Genomic DNA, 14,264 nt, shown 5'->3' on the forward strand with positions numbered 1-14,264 from the left:
TGTCACATTTTGTATTGTATTTTACGGCACTGAATTTACATTTATTGATTATAATCCGAATGAATTTTCAGTATCAATTATATACAAAAATATAGTATTTACAAAAGAGTACAAAACATATTAAAAACAGAACAACCATAACTTCAAAAATTTTGAAAATGGTTATGAATAAGAAAAAAAACCATGGACATACACTGTCTCGATCTTACATGATGTAGGACATTTTGATATTATATACCCGTGGTTTACCCTATTGCGCTATAACGGTCAGTGTAACTAATTCATAGAAACTAGATGAATTTAATCACATCTTACTGCGTACCTCTCACGGAATTTACCGAACATTTATCGAATATTAATATATTCTGTGCATTGACCGTATAATGAGTATGGAATTGACAGGTTAATAAAATCAAACAATACAATACTTTACACCCTTGAGCTATCGTTTAATTCACTAGGATGCAGTAAGATAAAGTTTCAGGCAATAATGAAAATAATGTAATGGTTAGTTGTTTTTGTTGTTGTTTTTTTGCCAGCAATTGTTTTTAATAATTCAGTTTTATTATCCAGGCAGCCTTTTAAATACTGATTACAGTCTGAGAACCCTATGAGCAAAATTTCTCAAAATTACTCTTAATAATTAAAAGTTTTTTACAAGGATTCAACAAACCATTCAATTTAAATGATTATGCACTTTTTATTGAAATGTATATTGCGACGTTTTAGCCATTCTGTGACAGCATCATCCAAGTTGACTGTAACTAGCTGAATTTTTCAGCTATCATTCAAGCAGAGTTGCTCTTCTTAATCTTCCAGATGGGAGAAAACTATTGTGTAAAGTATATTACTATCTTATATAGAGTTATTTTCCCTTGATAACTAAAGTTATTTAGAACAGAAGACTATATACAGTATAAACCACTGCTCAGAAATGGATTAAACATGGATAACAGGATATGTGCACTGCTGTGGGTTTGCTGCCAGGGACTATCCAGATATCTTGAGGAAGGTCTGGTTTTTATATTCAGGTACCGGCTTTTGCCTGAAATAATGCACAGAGGGGCACCTGAAATCTTTCTCCACCAGTAAAGGTGAAAATGTCACCCTTGAAGAGTAGGTGTGACTTAAAAACCCAATAAAACAAGCAAATATGCTCATATGTATGTAAGGATGTACAGAGGGATGTCTTCTTCCATGTTTCGGGCATAAAAATAGCTTTATTTGCGTATTTACAGTCGAACCTGTGAAGACAAAGGCCAAACAAGAGACATAGACTAGGGACCTTTATTTGGAGGTTTCATTATTCATTTAATCAAAGTTATCATAACATGACCTGCAGGGTTATCTTTGTTCCGAGGTGGTCTCAACACAGATTTGATAGTATATAGCATTTTTATAATCAGTGGCAGCCCTGCTAGATTAAGAATGTCTTCGTGGAAAAAAAACATGAAACACTTCTTATACAAGATATTTCAATCTTTTATTTTTTTATATTCAATGATATTTCTATAAATAAATATGAGAAAAAAATATTCCTTAGTAACAAAGGTGTTAATTAAAATGACAGTGGATATTTATTCAAGAGACAAAAGATATATGATAAAAAAAAAATCAAAATGGTTGGTACAAAATGTTTGATAATACACCCTTCATACATAAATGAGCCGCGTCACGACAAAACCAACATAGTACGTTTGCGACCAGCATGCATCCAGACCAGCCTGCGCATAGAAACTGATAGCGAACAGCATGGATCCTGATCAGACTGCGCGAATGCGCAGGCTGGTTTGGATCCATGCTGGTCGCAAACACACTATGTTGGTTTTGTCGTGACACGGCTCAAATACAGTTTTAAAATATCTCAATAGAAAACGATTCACCATAATATTGCTTTCAGAGAGACAAAGCTTCAAGAACTGCTTCTAAGCAAAATTGTAAATGTCATGTAATGCAGAATAGTTTTGTCATTAATCTTTACTAGGGATGTCACGTTTAAACGGGTACAATAGCTTTTTAGCTAAAATCCGGTTAGGAAACTAAACAACCGGTAATCCATGTTAGTACATGTATTAGACAAAGTGTTGATTAAAAAAATTTATCCTGAACATTACCTTAGTTTTTTAATAACAACATAAGACATTCTATTAGTATTTCAGTTGTTTTCTCTAATTTCATGCTATCTGATCGTATAAGAGTAATGTGCTAACGGAAAATAGTTATTTTATTTTCGGACTTCTATTGTAATCATTGTTGAGTACAACAAAATACAAACAAAATATTTTATCTTGTTATGAAGAAAAAAAGTTAATGCTGAAAATCTAAGAATTTTATTACTACAGTCGGTTACGTTTAACACGTTTACTAGGTCGCCGTTCATCATTTTTGCTTACCGTGACACCCCTAATCTTTACCCTGTTATACATGTATTAATGTAAAAGAACTTGTCAGTTGCTAAGGCTTAATCTGACTGCATGGCTGTGTAGCAGGCAAGTTTTGAATGAGACACAAACACTTCCAGCATTCCAACCAGCAGTTTTTATTTTAAACATTAAGTCTTGTAATTATAACCCACACTAACCTTTAACCTGCGAAAATTATGTAATGGAATAGACCTACTTTGGATTTGGAACATTTCATTTAAAGCTGAAGGGATTTTAATATTTAAAATAAAAAGAAATTAGGGCTACCAACAGTATAGAGCCTTGACCGGACTGGCACAAATGTACAGACTTGCCCGGCTCTATACTGGTGGCAAATGCTTTAAACGTTTTAGCAGGTTATGGGCCAAGTAAAGCCTGATATATAAGAAAACTATATCTGATCATTCCTGATTAATTTCACATTACTATATCTGTACATAATTTCCAAAATTTTACCAACCTTATAAGTTGGTAAAATAGAAATACAGGAAAGAAAATTCTATTAAAAAGTAGACAAAAAAGAGTTGGTTCTGCAAAACAAATTTCATTCCTTATCATAGGCTAATTATTTAATTAAGGTACATTCCTCCATTAATTGGAATATATTCCTTTTTTAAGAGTTCAGTTAAAACTTTTTTGATGCCCATTTTTATATGTAATAATTTTGCACAAATAAAACTGCATTCTCAGGAAACAGGAAAATTGCTTTATAATATATAATAAGTTGATTTAAACCTATATAATATTAGTTGTACTTACAGTCTGCAAGTGGCTACTGAATTAACATATGTGATTAGTGCAGACGAAGATTAGCCAGCACATCAGGCCGTCTGATCTCCATCTGCATGGTTGTTATTCAGTCAGTACAGAATTTCAAAATTCTCCCCAAGAAATGATGAATGGTTTTGTCCCGAATAAAAGATGGACAAGTACATTTGAGATATGGTTTAAAATAATGATTAACATTTGGTGATCCTTTATGAATATCTGAAAATGTTACAAATGTGGTGATTACACAGTTTAAAAAAAAACAACAAAAAAACAACAACAACAAGAACATGACAACAACATTGTTCTGACGACAAAAAGAAAAAAAAGAGAAGAAATTTTGGAATGTTTTTAAGAAAAAAAAACACAAAAAAACAATGAAAAAGAAAAAAAACCTATAAAATGCAATAATATAAAATACAATATTATATTTATATCATACCTATAAGGTTGAATGAGATAATGCATCAAGCATTTAATTCAAGCATTTTATTCGATGAACGGTAAACAATCACATTGATATGTATGAATATAGGTCAATTAATTAGTACACATTTTGAAACATAGCGCTCCTCCGAGCATTAAAAATAATACATCCATTAAAAAAAGAACAATAAGATTGCATACTGGTGTTGAACAGTATTATCGTAACATATATATATATATATATAAAACAAGGAACACTGGGAAACAACAGTCACATGATATACAAAAGCTTGACTTCCATTGGTTCTTCCAATTTCAAACACACCTCTGTGATTCTAATGGTAAAAACAATGAAATAAACATGGAGACATTAGTAAAAAAAAAAATGTTTAATGAATATTATGTTACATGCCGTTACCCACTGCTGAAACTAATTGGCCTTTGCCACCAGTATAGAGCCAGGCCAGCATGCACATCCGTGCAATCTGACCAGGCTCTATACTGTTTGGTGATTAACTTTAAATTCTCATCTGAGTATCCCCAAACTTGATAATGGACAATTCTGATTAAGTCCATTTTAGAAATTCAGCAGGTTACGGGTTTAAACCTTTTGCTACCAGGATACCGCCTGGCCAGCCAGTACATTTTTGTAGTCACACAAAGCTTTAAAAACATCCAAATTGTCATATCCCTAAAAGTAATAACAGACCATTTCAAATATGAAAGTTGAACAGTTACAGATGAACCTGTGAATAAAGGACACCATACATGGCTTTTATAGACAAGTGGTCTTAATTCAGAGATAACTCTGATGAAGGTTTTTCAAAGAATGGTCTTTATTTATGGGGTGGTCTTTATTCAGAAGTGGGCTTAAACACCGATTTGACTTAAGTAATTTAAAGGGTATTGATACAGTTATGTATATAGCTATATCAATTGTAATATGACTTGGTAAATTGTTTTAATTTGACCTTATAAATTGTTTTAATTTGACCTTGCAAACTGTTTTAATTTGACCATGTAAATTTTAATGAAATTAGTTGATTTTATCATACAAAAAATCTAGCTTTCCATCAACAGGTCATTTTTTTTCTATGGGGTAGTGTTTAATTTATGCTAACCATTAAATTTCAAAGCAATATTAAAATGCATTATTGCAAAACACAGCTCATCCAAAATATGAATTCATTCTGTTAATTCTTTGTTGCCTAAAAATGCAATCCTTTTGAATTACAATGCACGTAATAATTAAACTACACAAAGCATAAAACAAAATTTTATTGCAAACTTCATTCCGCAATTTGTCAAGTTAAATCGAACACCCTAAAGCATTGTTCCCTGGCTGGCTATTTTCAAATTGTTTAAATTGAAATTTAAAAGCTGGCACATGATAATCTTCAAAGCTTTCATTAATAATGCACACACCTATTCTTCAATAATAAAAAAAATGTTACAAACTTGTCGATGCTTCCATGAAAATTCCAATAAATTCTGCAATACCATGCATAAATAATGACTTCCCTTTATTTTGAGTTATACTTTGCCTAAAGGCCATCAAATAAATCTCCATTGCCCATTTTGTAATTCAAAATTTATGTCATATGCTTAAAAGGTATAAAAATAATTTTATGACATTATGTCTCAGAGAAAGTGGCCGGGATAACTTAAAAAAAAACTTTGTCCTATTCTCAAGCTTTTCAACGTAACAATTTTGTGTTCAAACCACCTTTATCTTTCATTTCATTTTCAAACACATTTGCATTTACCAAAAATAATACATTTTTCAATACTGCACAAACAACCGTTTTCTTGACTTTTCCTTTTCCTCAAAACTTTTGAACATTTAGCCTGCTTTTGAGACTACCATCAGGAACAACTATTACATGCCTTTAGTTTCTCACTTTTACAAACTTAGTTTTCAATTAAGAAATGTGGTGCTCAGGGGCCCTTTGAGTACCACAGAACTCAATATTTCCATAAATTAGTACGAATGAAAAGGACTTTATTAATTTACTTGTTGCTGGATCGTTTTTTTGCGATCATTGAACGCCGCCTTTCCTTATTGATCTTGTTTATCATATTTTACTGAATATGTCTTTTACTGGTATCGACTTTAAAAACACATACTATATCAATCAGTTAAGTAAATAATCAGGAAATAATTTTATGGTCACTCTTTCATGTTTGTAAGTGGTGCTACAGTTCGTTTCGTATGCAAATCAGCACATGTTTTGATTACCGTGATACTGTCTAACTGACGGGGACATGATTCCTGTAAGGAGTACTAAATAGGGTACAATAAAACATATTTCCAATGTGATAAAGAATTAAATACCACAATTTAACAAAAAGATATTAATGCTAAAAACCCATAACCTTTCTTGAAATAACTCGAGAACTTCATAGCAGAACAAAACAACATAGAACTTTTTTGCTCTTAGTGCTAAAAACTGGGACTTTGTCATGACAACAACACATTCAAAATAACATGTACACTTAAACCTCAAAACTGATGGTCTAAAACAAACGATCATTGTCATCAACTAGAAACAGCACTTTACATCGCAATAAAAAAAAAATCTTGAAAATAACAAAAAAAAAATCTTTTAAAAAAAAAGTCAACAGCACAAAATAATCTGCTAACAATTTGTTACTTTGAACAACAGTCTGTATTTTAAAATTCTGTGAGCTTGTTTTTCTGAGAATCAGATGTCTGGTAGACTCTGAGGGGGGAATGTGTCACACCGCGGTTTCTTGATCTTCTGAAACGACCATCTGGAAGTGTTCCTGACCTAAAAACCATAAAATAAACAAGTATATAAATTAAGTGATTGAATTAAATCACTGGTATGTGATTGATAAATCACTGGCAAACTGCCAGAAACTTAGATATACAGTCAAACCTATTTTTAATACTACCTCCAAATAAAGATCACCCAATGAATTAAGACCACCCCAGTGAATTAAGGCCATTCTTTGACAAATCTTTATTGATTAAATAGAACAAAGTTACCTCTAAATCAAGAACACTTGTCTAGAAAGGCCATTATTATTGTTCAGTCTCTCCTTTAGATAGCCTTTGTTCACAAGTTTGACTGTATATGATTATTACATCAACACAAGAGGCAACATTTTACATAAATACACACAGTATCACACCTGTATATTATAGCAAATTAAAAAATATATTGCATATGGATTATCCAATAACAAAATACATTATTACAATCATTTCTTTGTACACATGTAGTTTTACTGTACGCAATACAGGTCTCAAGAATGACTCATTCCCAGTATGAATATTCTTCATAAATATCTTACAAATATTTTACAAAACAATAAAACAACGGATTTCAATATGTGCTCTAAATGTCATATTAATGGGTAGTTACTGCCTGAAATGTACTCTTGTCACTGAATGTATGTTGTTGATTTTCATTTCTGAGGAAGACATAATTAAAGTCAAAACTTAAGTAGAATGTGTTGTCTTGATTTTTTACATGATTAACGGGTTTCTCTATAGACAAATTACAATTAATTTCACATACATAACTTTTCACCACTGGGGAAAAAAGAACCAACTTTTGGAAAAAAACCTAGCAAAGGCATTCTTGGTGATAATGAATAAAACAGTGTAAGAGATTTAAATGTTGAAAACAGACGGACAGTGCAAAAAACATAAAAATATCTTCCTGTAAATAAATAAATATTTACATGTAATTTATGTCTATTATTCCACTTAGGTACAGATCTATCTTCTATCAAAAATATAACTACAGCATTTAGTAACAATGTATTGCAAAGCCGATGTATTAAGAAGCTTTTGGATTAACAAATAAATATAAAGTACCCATTTCTTCCTTTGAATTCAAATAGAAAAAGATTCCAGTAAGTCCTTTTCAAAGAACTAAAATTAGGTCTTGCTTGCAAAATCATGTGTGCAAAGATGTATTTATAAGTGAACAAGGGGAATCATAGCTTAAATTTCATATATTTTTTTTCAGACTGTTACTTGGCAAAGATTTAAAAGTGACCAATGGAAGAAATTGTTACATAAAAGACTTTGGTCGAAACATTTTTATCTCTCTTGAATACTGCCTTGAAATGTAAAGCAATTTAAGACAAGAAGTGTGGTACTTTAAATCTTTTCTCTTTTTTTTGTCTTCCAGAAATGTCAAAAATCATTTTATTTTTCCTTCTGGGATTGGGGACTTGAGGTGGAAATTTAAAATCTTTTCCAGAAATGGTAAAAATCACTGGGATTGGGTAGGGAGAGGGCAGCGATATTTTGCGGCCTTTATATTTGGTGCTGATGCTAAATATATACTACTATTACTATATATTACTACTAGTTCATTTCAGTTAGTTAATTAACAGTTAGCCTAGGTAAAAGCAACTATTCTGGACAACAAGTTATTAATATTCACCAAATACGAATAAACAATCAAAGATTTAAAGATCCAAACATAAAGATAGATAAGTTACCCATACATGTACATGTCATTACACAATGCTTCTAGTCACTCTTATCCCAGTTAATTTGAATTACAGACATGGTTGTATTGCTTTGAATTTTTTACTTTTCAGTTTCAGTTTGTTTAACAGAATATTATATTGAAATAATTAAACTAGGCAGCAACAGTTTGGAGTACAGTCAGATTACATTGATGTGCAAATTAACATTGTTCCAACTACTGGCACTCAGGTCTGAAAATTGTTTTTGCCACTTAAAGGGACTCTACTGAGGTTTTCTGAACTTACGAAACTGGATTTTTTTCGAGAATTTTTATACCACTAAGTCTTGATGTCTTCTATACCAATATTTTGTACGGAAATTTTCAGATTATTATTGTTCATATTTTTTTTCTTCACCAGAATAATCATCTTTAGCTTTTAATTAATGCTTTTAACTCAAATCATGGTTAGACTTGCACTTCTGCAATTACATTATATTTCAATTACATAGTCAATGGAATTTTACGTATATTTCTTTTTTTATCTTTTCCCTATTTTTTCCATTTTAACTGACCCATTTAATATATTAAAGTACAATTTTCAAATTTTATGTTATCAGACTTTTTGACATCAGTGGAGCTCCTTTAAATGCCAGTATTGAAATACAAATGATTGCATGACAAAAACATGATACCCCAAAATTATATTCTAAGAACTATTTTGCCAAACTCCTCACACTGATTACCTCCCTTGGCAGAATTGTAATCACTGCCTTCAAAGACGTCACATGATGATGAAAGTCACATGACGTAACGTCGAAAATCAAATGCAAATATCGACCGTTACAAAGAAAATCTAACGTTATTTTTCTCTTTCTGTATTATTTTTAACTTTTAGTGCCTACGATCGATATAGTTTATCAAAAAATTATCAAAAGTATACAAAATAACGAAAAATAAATTCAAAAGCTAAAAAATATAAAATATCAAAATATTGTCTCGGTAGAAAATATTCTCATATTTTTTAAAATTATTTCTAAATATTCATATTATTTATTTATTTATCCATAAACATTGTTTAATCAATGAGAAAAAACTTAACTGATAGATAAAAGCAGTAAATAAAACAATTTTTGAAAAAATATAATATATCAGAAATTCTGATATATTGGGACCTTGGTGGCAGAGATCTACGCCGAAGAATTAAGGGGAGATCACTGTGTGGAGATTGCTATTTTGCTTGTTATATTCTAGAATAAAAAGTCCAAAAACAAAGCAAACAAGATTTTGTCAAAATGAAATTCTATTTCAAGTGCTTCTTCAGAAATGCATACAATAACACGAGTTATATTAAAGAAGCTAGTTACAATAGATTATATAAAACTGGTGAACATATACACCCTTACAAAGCCATTTCTATGAATGTTATATCTACTTATTGCAGTTTACTAATTACCTGCTGGAACTAAAAGTTATTAACTTTAACAACCAGTTTCAAGCAAAGGCTGGGGGTCTATACTGTTGGCCAACTTACTTTCATTTTTTTACATGATTTTACTGTACGGTTCTGCAAGAAATTTCTCCTTTACTTTAACAAATTGATTACCGCGTTACTTCATTCAGAATACATATAATTACAGAATAGGGGTTCGGGAACGCTGAAGGTGGATGGAAATCTGTGGAGGGAGGGCAGTAATTGGGGTTTTAACACTTAACCTGCTGTACCAAAAGTGATGTTTGTTTATTTCGTTTGGTTTTACGACCTACCAACACAATTTTCATACGACACCTAAATAGGAAAGGACTGCTTCTGGCTAACCTTAGGTGTTACAAACTTAAAGCAACACCAAGGGTCAAACCACCTAGCCTGCTGGAGCTAAGAAATGCATAGACTTCAGTAATTTTGACCCATTTTGTCGCCTCTTAAGGTCACACAGGAATAAACAGAAGCTGCAATTCTGATGCCTCAACCCTTAAAGGCAACCCCTCAGCCACAGTCTTTAACATAAGTAAATAGCCCTTCAAATACATACATGCTGATCAAGGTTATAATTAAGGTTATAATTAATTAAGTTTTGCAAGAGTGTTGAAAGCTTTATTAAGCAAACTGAAGAAAAAAGGATAAAATCCAAGAGAAGAATATATGAGATTATATTATCAATCAAACCTACTTAATAAACATGTATTATTCCTTAATTTAAGCAGATGTGAGAATTTTAACAAAACCATGATGTTGAGTGTTTTTCTTTCTTGCTTATACTGGTTTTGAAGATTTTCTCTTTCAAGCTCAATGATCTTTCTGAAAAAATAACATTGCTGTCCAGGTGGCTTTAAATATAATAATGATGGGTATTTTCCTCGATTAATAATCATAGTGCATTATAAAGCAACCTATCTGTGCATATATAATATATGTAGGTATGTGGATATTTTACTTTATATTTGGCGGCTGAGTTTCAGAGGCACCTATCCATAATTTCTCATAATCTGAAAATCATCAGACTGGTTTAAACATTTGCTGAAACTTTCCTTTTTTTTGGACAAGCTTTGAATCTTTTATTAAATTACATTAATAGCTGTATTTTACATAAGAAGAATCAGTAATTAATTAGTCTAAGACTGGTTTTGAATAAGTTTTACAGAATAACAACATCATTAATTCAAATTGGCAACTGAAATTTTTATTCTCGAGACTGGTTTGCTATACAGGAAACTGGCTTAGAATAATAATAAGTTTGGTTGTTGACTGGTTTAATAATAATTTTTAGTGTATACTGGTTAAATAATAATTTTCAGTATAGACTGATTTAATAACTTTGAGTGCAGATTGGTTTCCAAAACAATTTTGTACAGAGACTGGTTGTGGTAAACTTGTGTACCAATCAAGAAGACTGGTTTATATCAACTATGACTTGTTTACTACCTAATTATAGATCTAATATCATAAATTGAAAAAAATTTGTAGCTATAAATAGGGACTTTATTTGATTTTAGCTAATTATAGATTTCCCTTGCACCATGATTAACATACCAGTTTACTGCTGACAAATATGAAAATAATTATGTTATAATATATATATATATATGTTATTGCCTTACAACTTAAAATAAATTTCTCAGTGAATCAAGTAGATCTATTCTTCCTATTACGTAAATTAGATCTAGAAATTTTTCTAAAGTTTAAAATTAAAGCACAGACAAGAGCACTGCATGCTGAGTTAATGCTCATCCATTAAAACTTTAAATTAAAAAGGGGCATAATTCCATTAGTATTGTTTTTAGAATTATGCCCCTTGTTTAACAATTGCATCTTGTCATGATAAGCAAGTATTCCCTGTTTCGTACTGATAACTTAAAAAAAATAATAATAATCAAAATTATGGGCTACATTTTAGGTTTTGAACAATGACAACGACGTCACGATCATAATGACTCAACTTTTTCTTTGAAAGAGACGAGCTTAAGCTTAAATTGAGAAACCTGCTTCTTAAAACATGCTCAAAATGTCATGATATTTTTCCGCTTACTTTCTAGATAAGCTGCCAGTTCCCTGTCGTCCGCTCTCAATGCCTGCATTCTTGGCGTGTTACCTTGGTTGTCTTTCCTGGTCAGACAGGCTCGAGCCTCTACCAGTACACAACATATAGTCCTGCGCTGGTACCACGCAGCCTTATGTAATGCTGTCTGGCCTCTGAAAAATGAAGCAAAAAATAAATTAATATAATCTACATGTAAGACATGAGTTCTTTAAAAAAAGATACAACAAATATTTTTAGGCATAAGAAAAGTCTGTCATATAATTATTAGGCATAAGAAAAGACTGTCATATTTTTCAAACTACATTAGTCATATTTCTCGAAATAAATCAAAGTCTTGCCCGCGTTGCGAATATTAATACAGTTCTTAAATTTTAGATGCATTTTACATGTACTTCTTCAGTTTGTTTCATAAAATTTTTATTTTACTCATCTGGATGCAATTGTTTTATATAGTCATTCTTATCATGTGGAAAATAAATACTAATCTGACTGAATAACCAACTGTGCAGGCCACAATCAAACAGCACAGAATTAAAATTTTTAATGTGTCCGCTGATCTTTGTGTCTGCAGTGGTCACATGGGTAAATACACTCGCCTCAATTGGCTCAGGGTAAGAGTATAATATAGTAACAAATTAGTTACAATCATAATATAAAATCAACTTAAAGACTTACTTTTCATAGTCCACCATATCTAATATCACAGGAGGGGCTGAAATAAAGGAAAAAAGAGAATTGTTAAAAAAGTACAATTGAGATAAAATATGACTTATTTAGAAACTTGGCATTAGGTGTTATTTAATAGGGTTGGCCTGGAAATGCCACTTACTATGCTGTTGAAATTACTTTACTTTTACCACCTTGAGTGTACAGCTTTAATTATTAAAGGGACTCGACTGAGGATTTTGATATAATGAGACTAGAAATAGTTTTTACAGATAGACCTAAATGTTCCATCAAATTTTGATGTAGGTCTATAAATAATTAACTTCTCTTTTATGACAGTGTTCGTTTAAGTCACATATCTTTTTTCTTAAAAAAACTGTCTCCAACTAAGTATTTTAATAATATCTATTCAACTATTGCTGATTATTTTCTCTATAAATTTTAAATGGAAACCTTATTAAACACTTAAGATGAATGGAATTACAACAGGCCACAGATGTTTAGAAAACCTATCCTCTTAGAAGAATGTCTATAAAAGTTATAAATTAAATTTACAAGCATGTGAACAGATACTGAACCAGACATGAAAACAGAATGATTCTTATATGATGTCAACTAATAGGCAATAAATAAGAGACTGTAGGATTGGTAGGTATTCTTAAATTTGAAACATAGTGTCACAGTCGAGAGTTTTGTACTACTATCTTGTCAGTCCACACACACTTATTCAAAACCTTAATACATGTAAATACTAAAATGAGTGACATAATGCACATCAAAGGGTAAATGGTGAGTGTTCAGGTAAAACTAACAATAACTATACATTTTGTAATATTTCCTTTCAATTTTACAATTATTTGTCACCTGAATAATCAATAATCACCATTCACCCACATAAATATCTATAAATTATCCTTCAGAAATTATCTGTAATGTTTAATTTATGAAAAGAATGGGGCAGTCTTTGAATACTTAAGGCTGTTCTACTCATTTTAACTCCAACATATATTTTGGCTTAAAGTGGCATTATTCTAATTTTTTTTCACTGTCAATCTGAGTATATAATTAGTTGCTGACTTCAAAAGATTGACTATTACAATGGTGATTGCATGAACAATAATTGATTATAACAAATGTTTAGGATGGAAAAGCCCTTGTCACCAGTAGCTCAGCCAGGCCTGCCTTCACACCCATGTAGTCTGACCAGGCTATATATTGTTGCAGGTTGCTTAATTTTTGTATTTTGACATTGAAATCCCTTAATCTTTGAATGGACTGTTCTTAATCCAAAGCAGGACTAATCCATTTTAAAAAATCAGCAGGTTAAAGGGTAAATTCTCTTTATAATAATATATAAATATGTTAATTCATGATATAGAAAAGAATAGAGGATATATTCTAAAAATCTTGATTTATTTATCAAACAGAAAAACAACCATCACACACTGATAGGGGAAAGTACCATTCTAAAATTTCATTAAATACCACTGATGAACCTTATGGCAATATGTCTGAGTGAAAGATGTCCCAGAATTAAAATCTTCATTCACTGAATACAAAAATAAAAACAAATGTAATAGCATTGTTCATTTAACAAAACAACCCAAGTAAATTGCCTGAAGTTAGACAATAATTCTCAGTGCTTCGAAAATAGCATACTTTAGCAATAACAACTTAAGCAATAACATTTGAACGAACAAATTAACTTTCTATCTCTGAGTTCCCTAGAATGAAGACAATCATATTTATCTATTCTACTTTCATATGCCATAACACAAGACAGTGTCTGTTACCCATTTAATATCTTGTTACAGATATATAATAAATTTTCTTATTAAAATGTCATATAATTTTCTTTTTTAATAAATCAAACAAGAAAACCTTCATTACTTTAATTAAGAGACCTTTAGTAATCTTTCTACCATTTCCAGAAAATAACATAAAGCAATCTAAATATGTCATTTTGTTCCGAAGCAAAGAAAGAGCTT

General features: G+C 30.9%; 1 protein-coding gene across 1 annotated transcript in view; it reads right to left on the bottom strand.

Moving 5' to 3' along the window:
* Positions 1 to 3,543: 3,543 nt before the first annotated feature.
* The window catches only part of LOC132719072 (diacylglycerol kinase iota-like), a 129,606-nt gene continuing 118,885 nt past the window's right edge, over positions 3,544 to 14,264 (bottom strand). The window contains 3 exon segments of the mRNA XM_060702812.1: positions 3,544 to 6,409; positions 11,599 to 11,762; positions 12,286 to 12,322. Coding sequence (XP_060558795.1) covers positions 6,357 to 6,409; positions 11,599 to 11,762; positions 12,286 to 12,322 — 254 coding nt within the window. The 3' untranslated portion in view covers positions 3,544 to 6,356.

This window comes from Ruditapes philippinarum, unplaced genomic scaffold, assembly GCF_026571515.1.
Source record: "Ruditapes philippinarum isolate M1 unplaced genomic scaffold, ASM2657151v2 ctg385_1_1_1_1, whole genome shotgun sequence".
NCBI classification, from domain to species: Eukaryota; Metazoa; Mollusca; class Bivalvia; order Venerida; family Veneridae; genus Ruditapes; species Ruditapes philippinarum.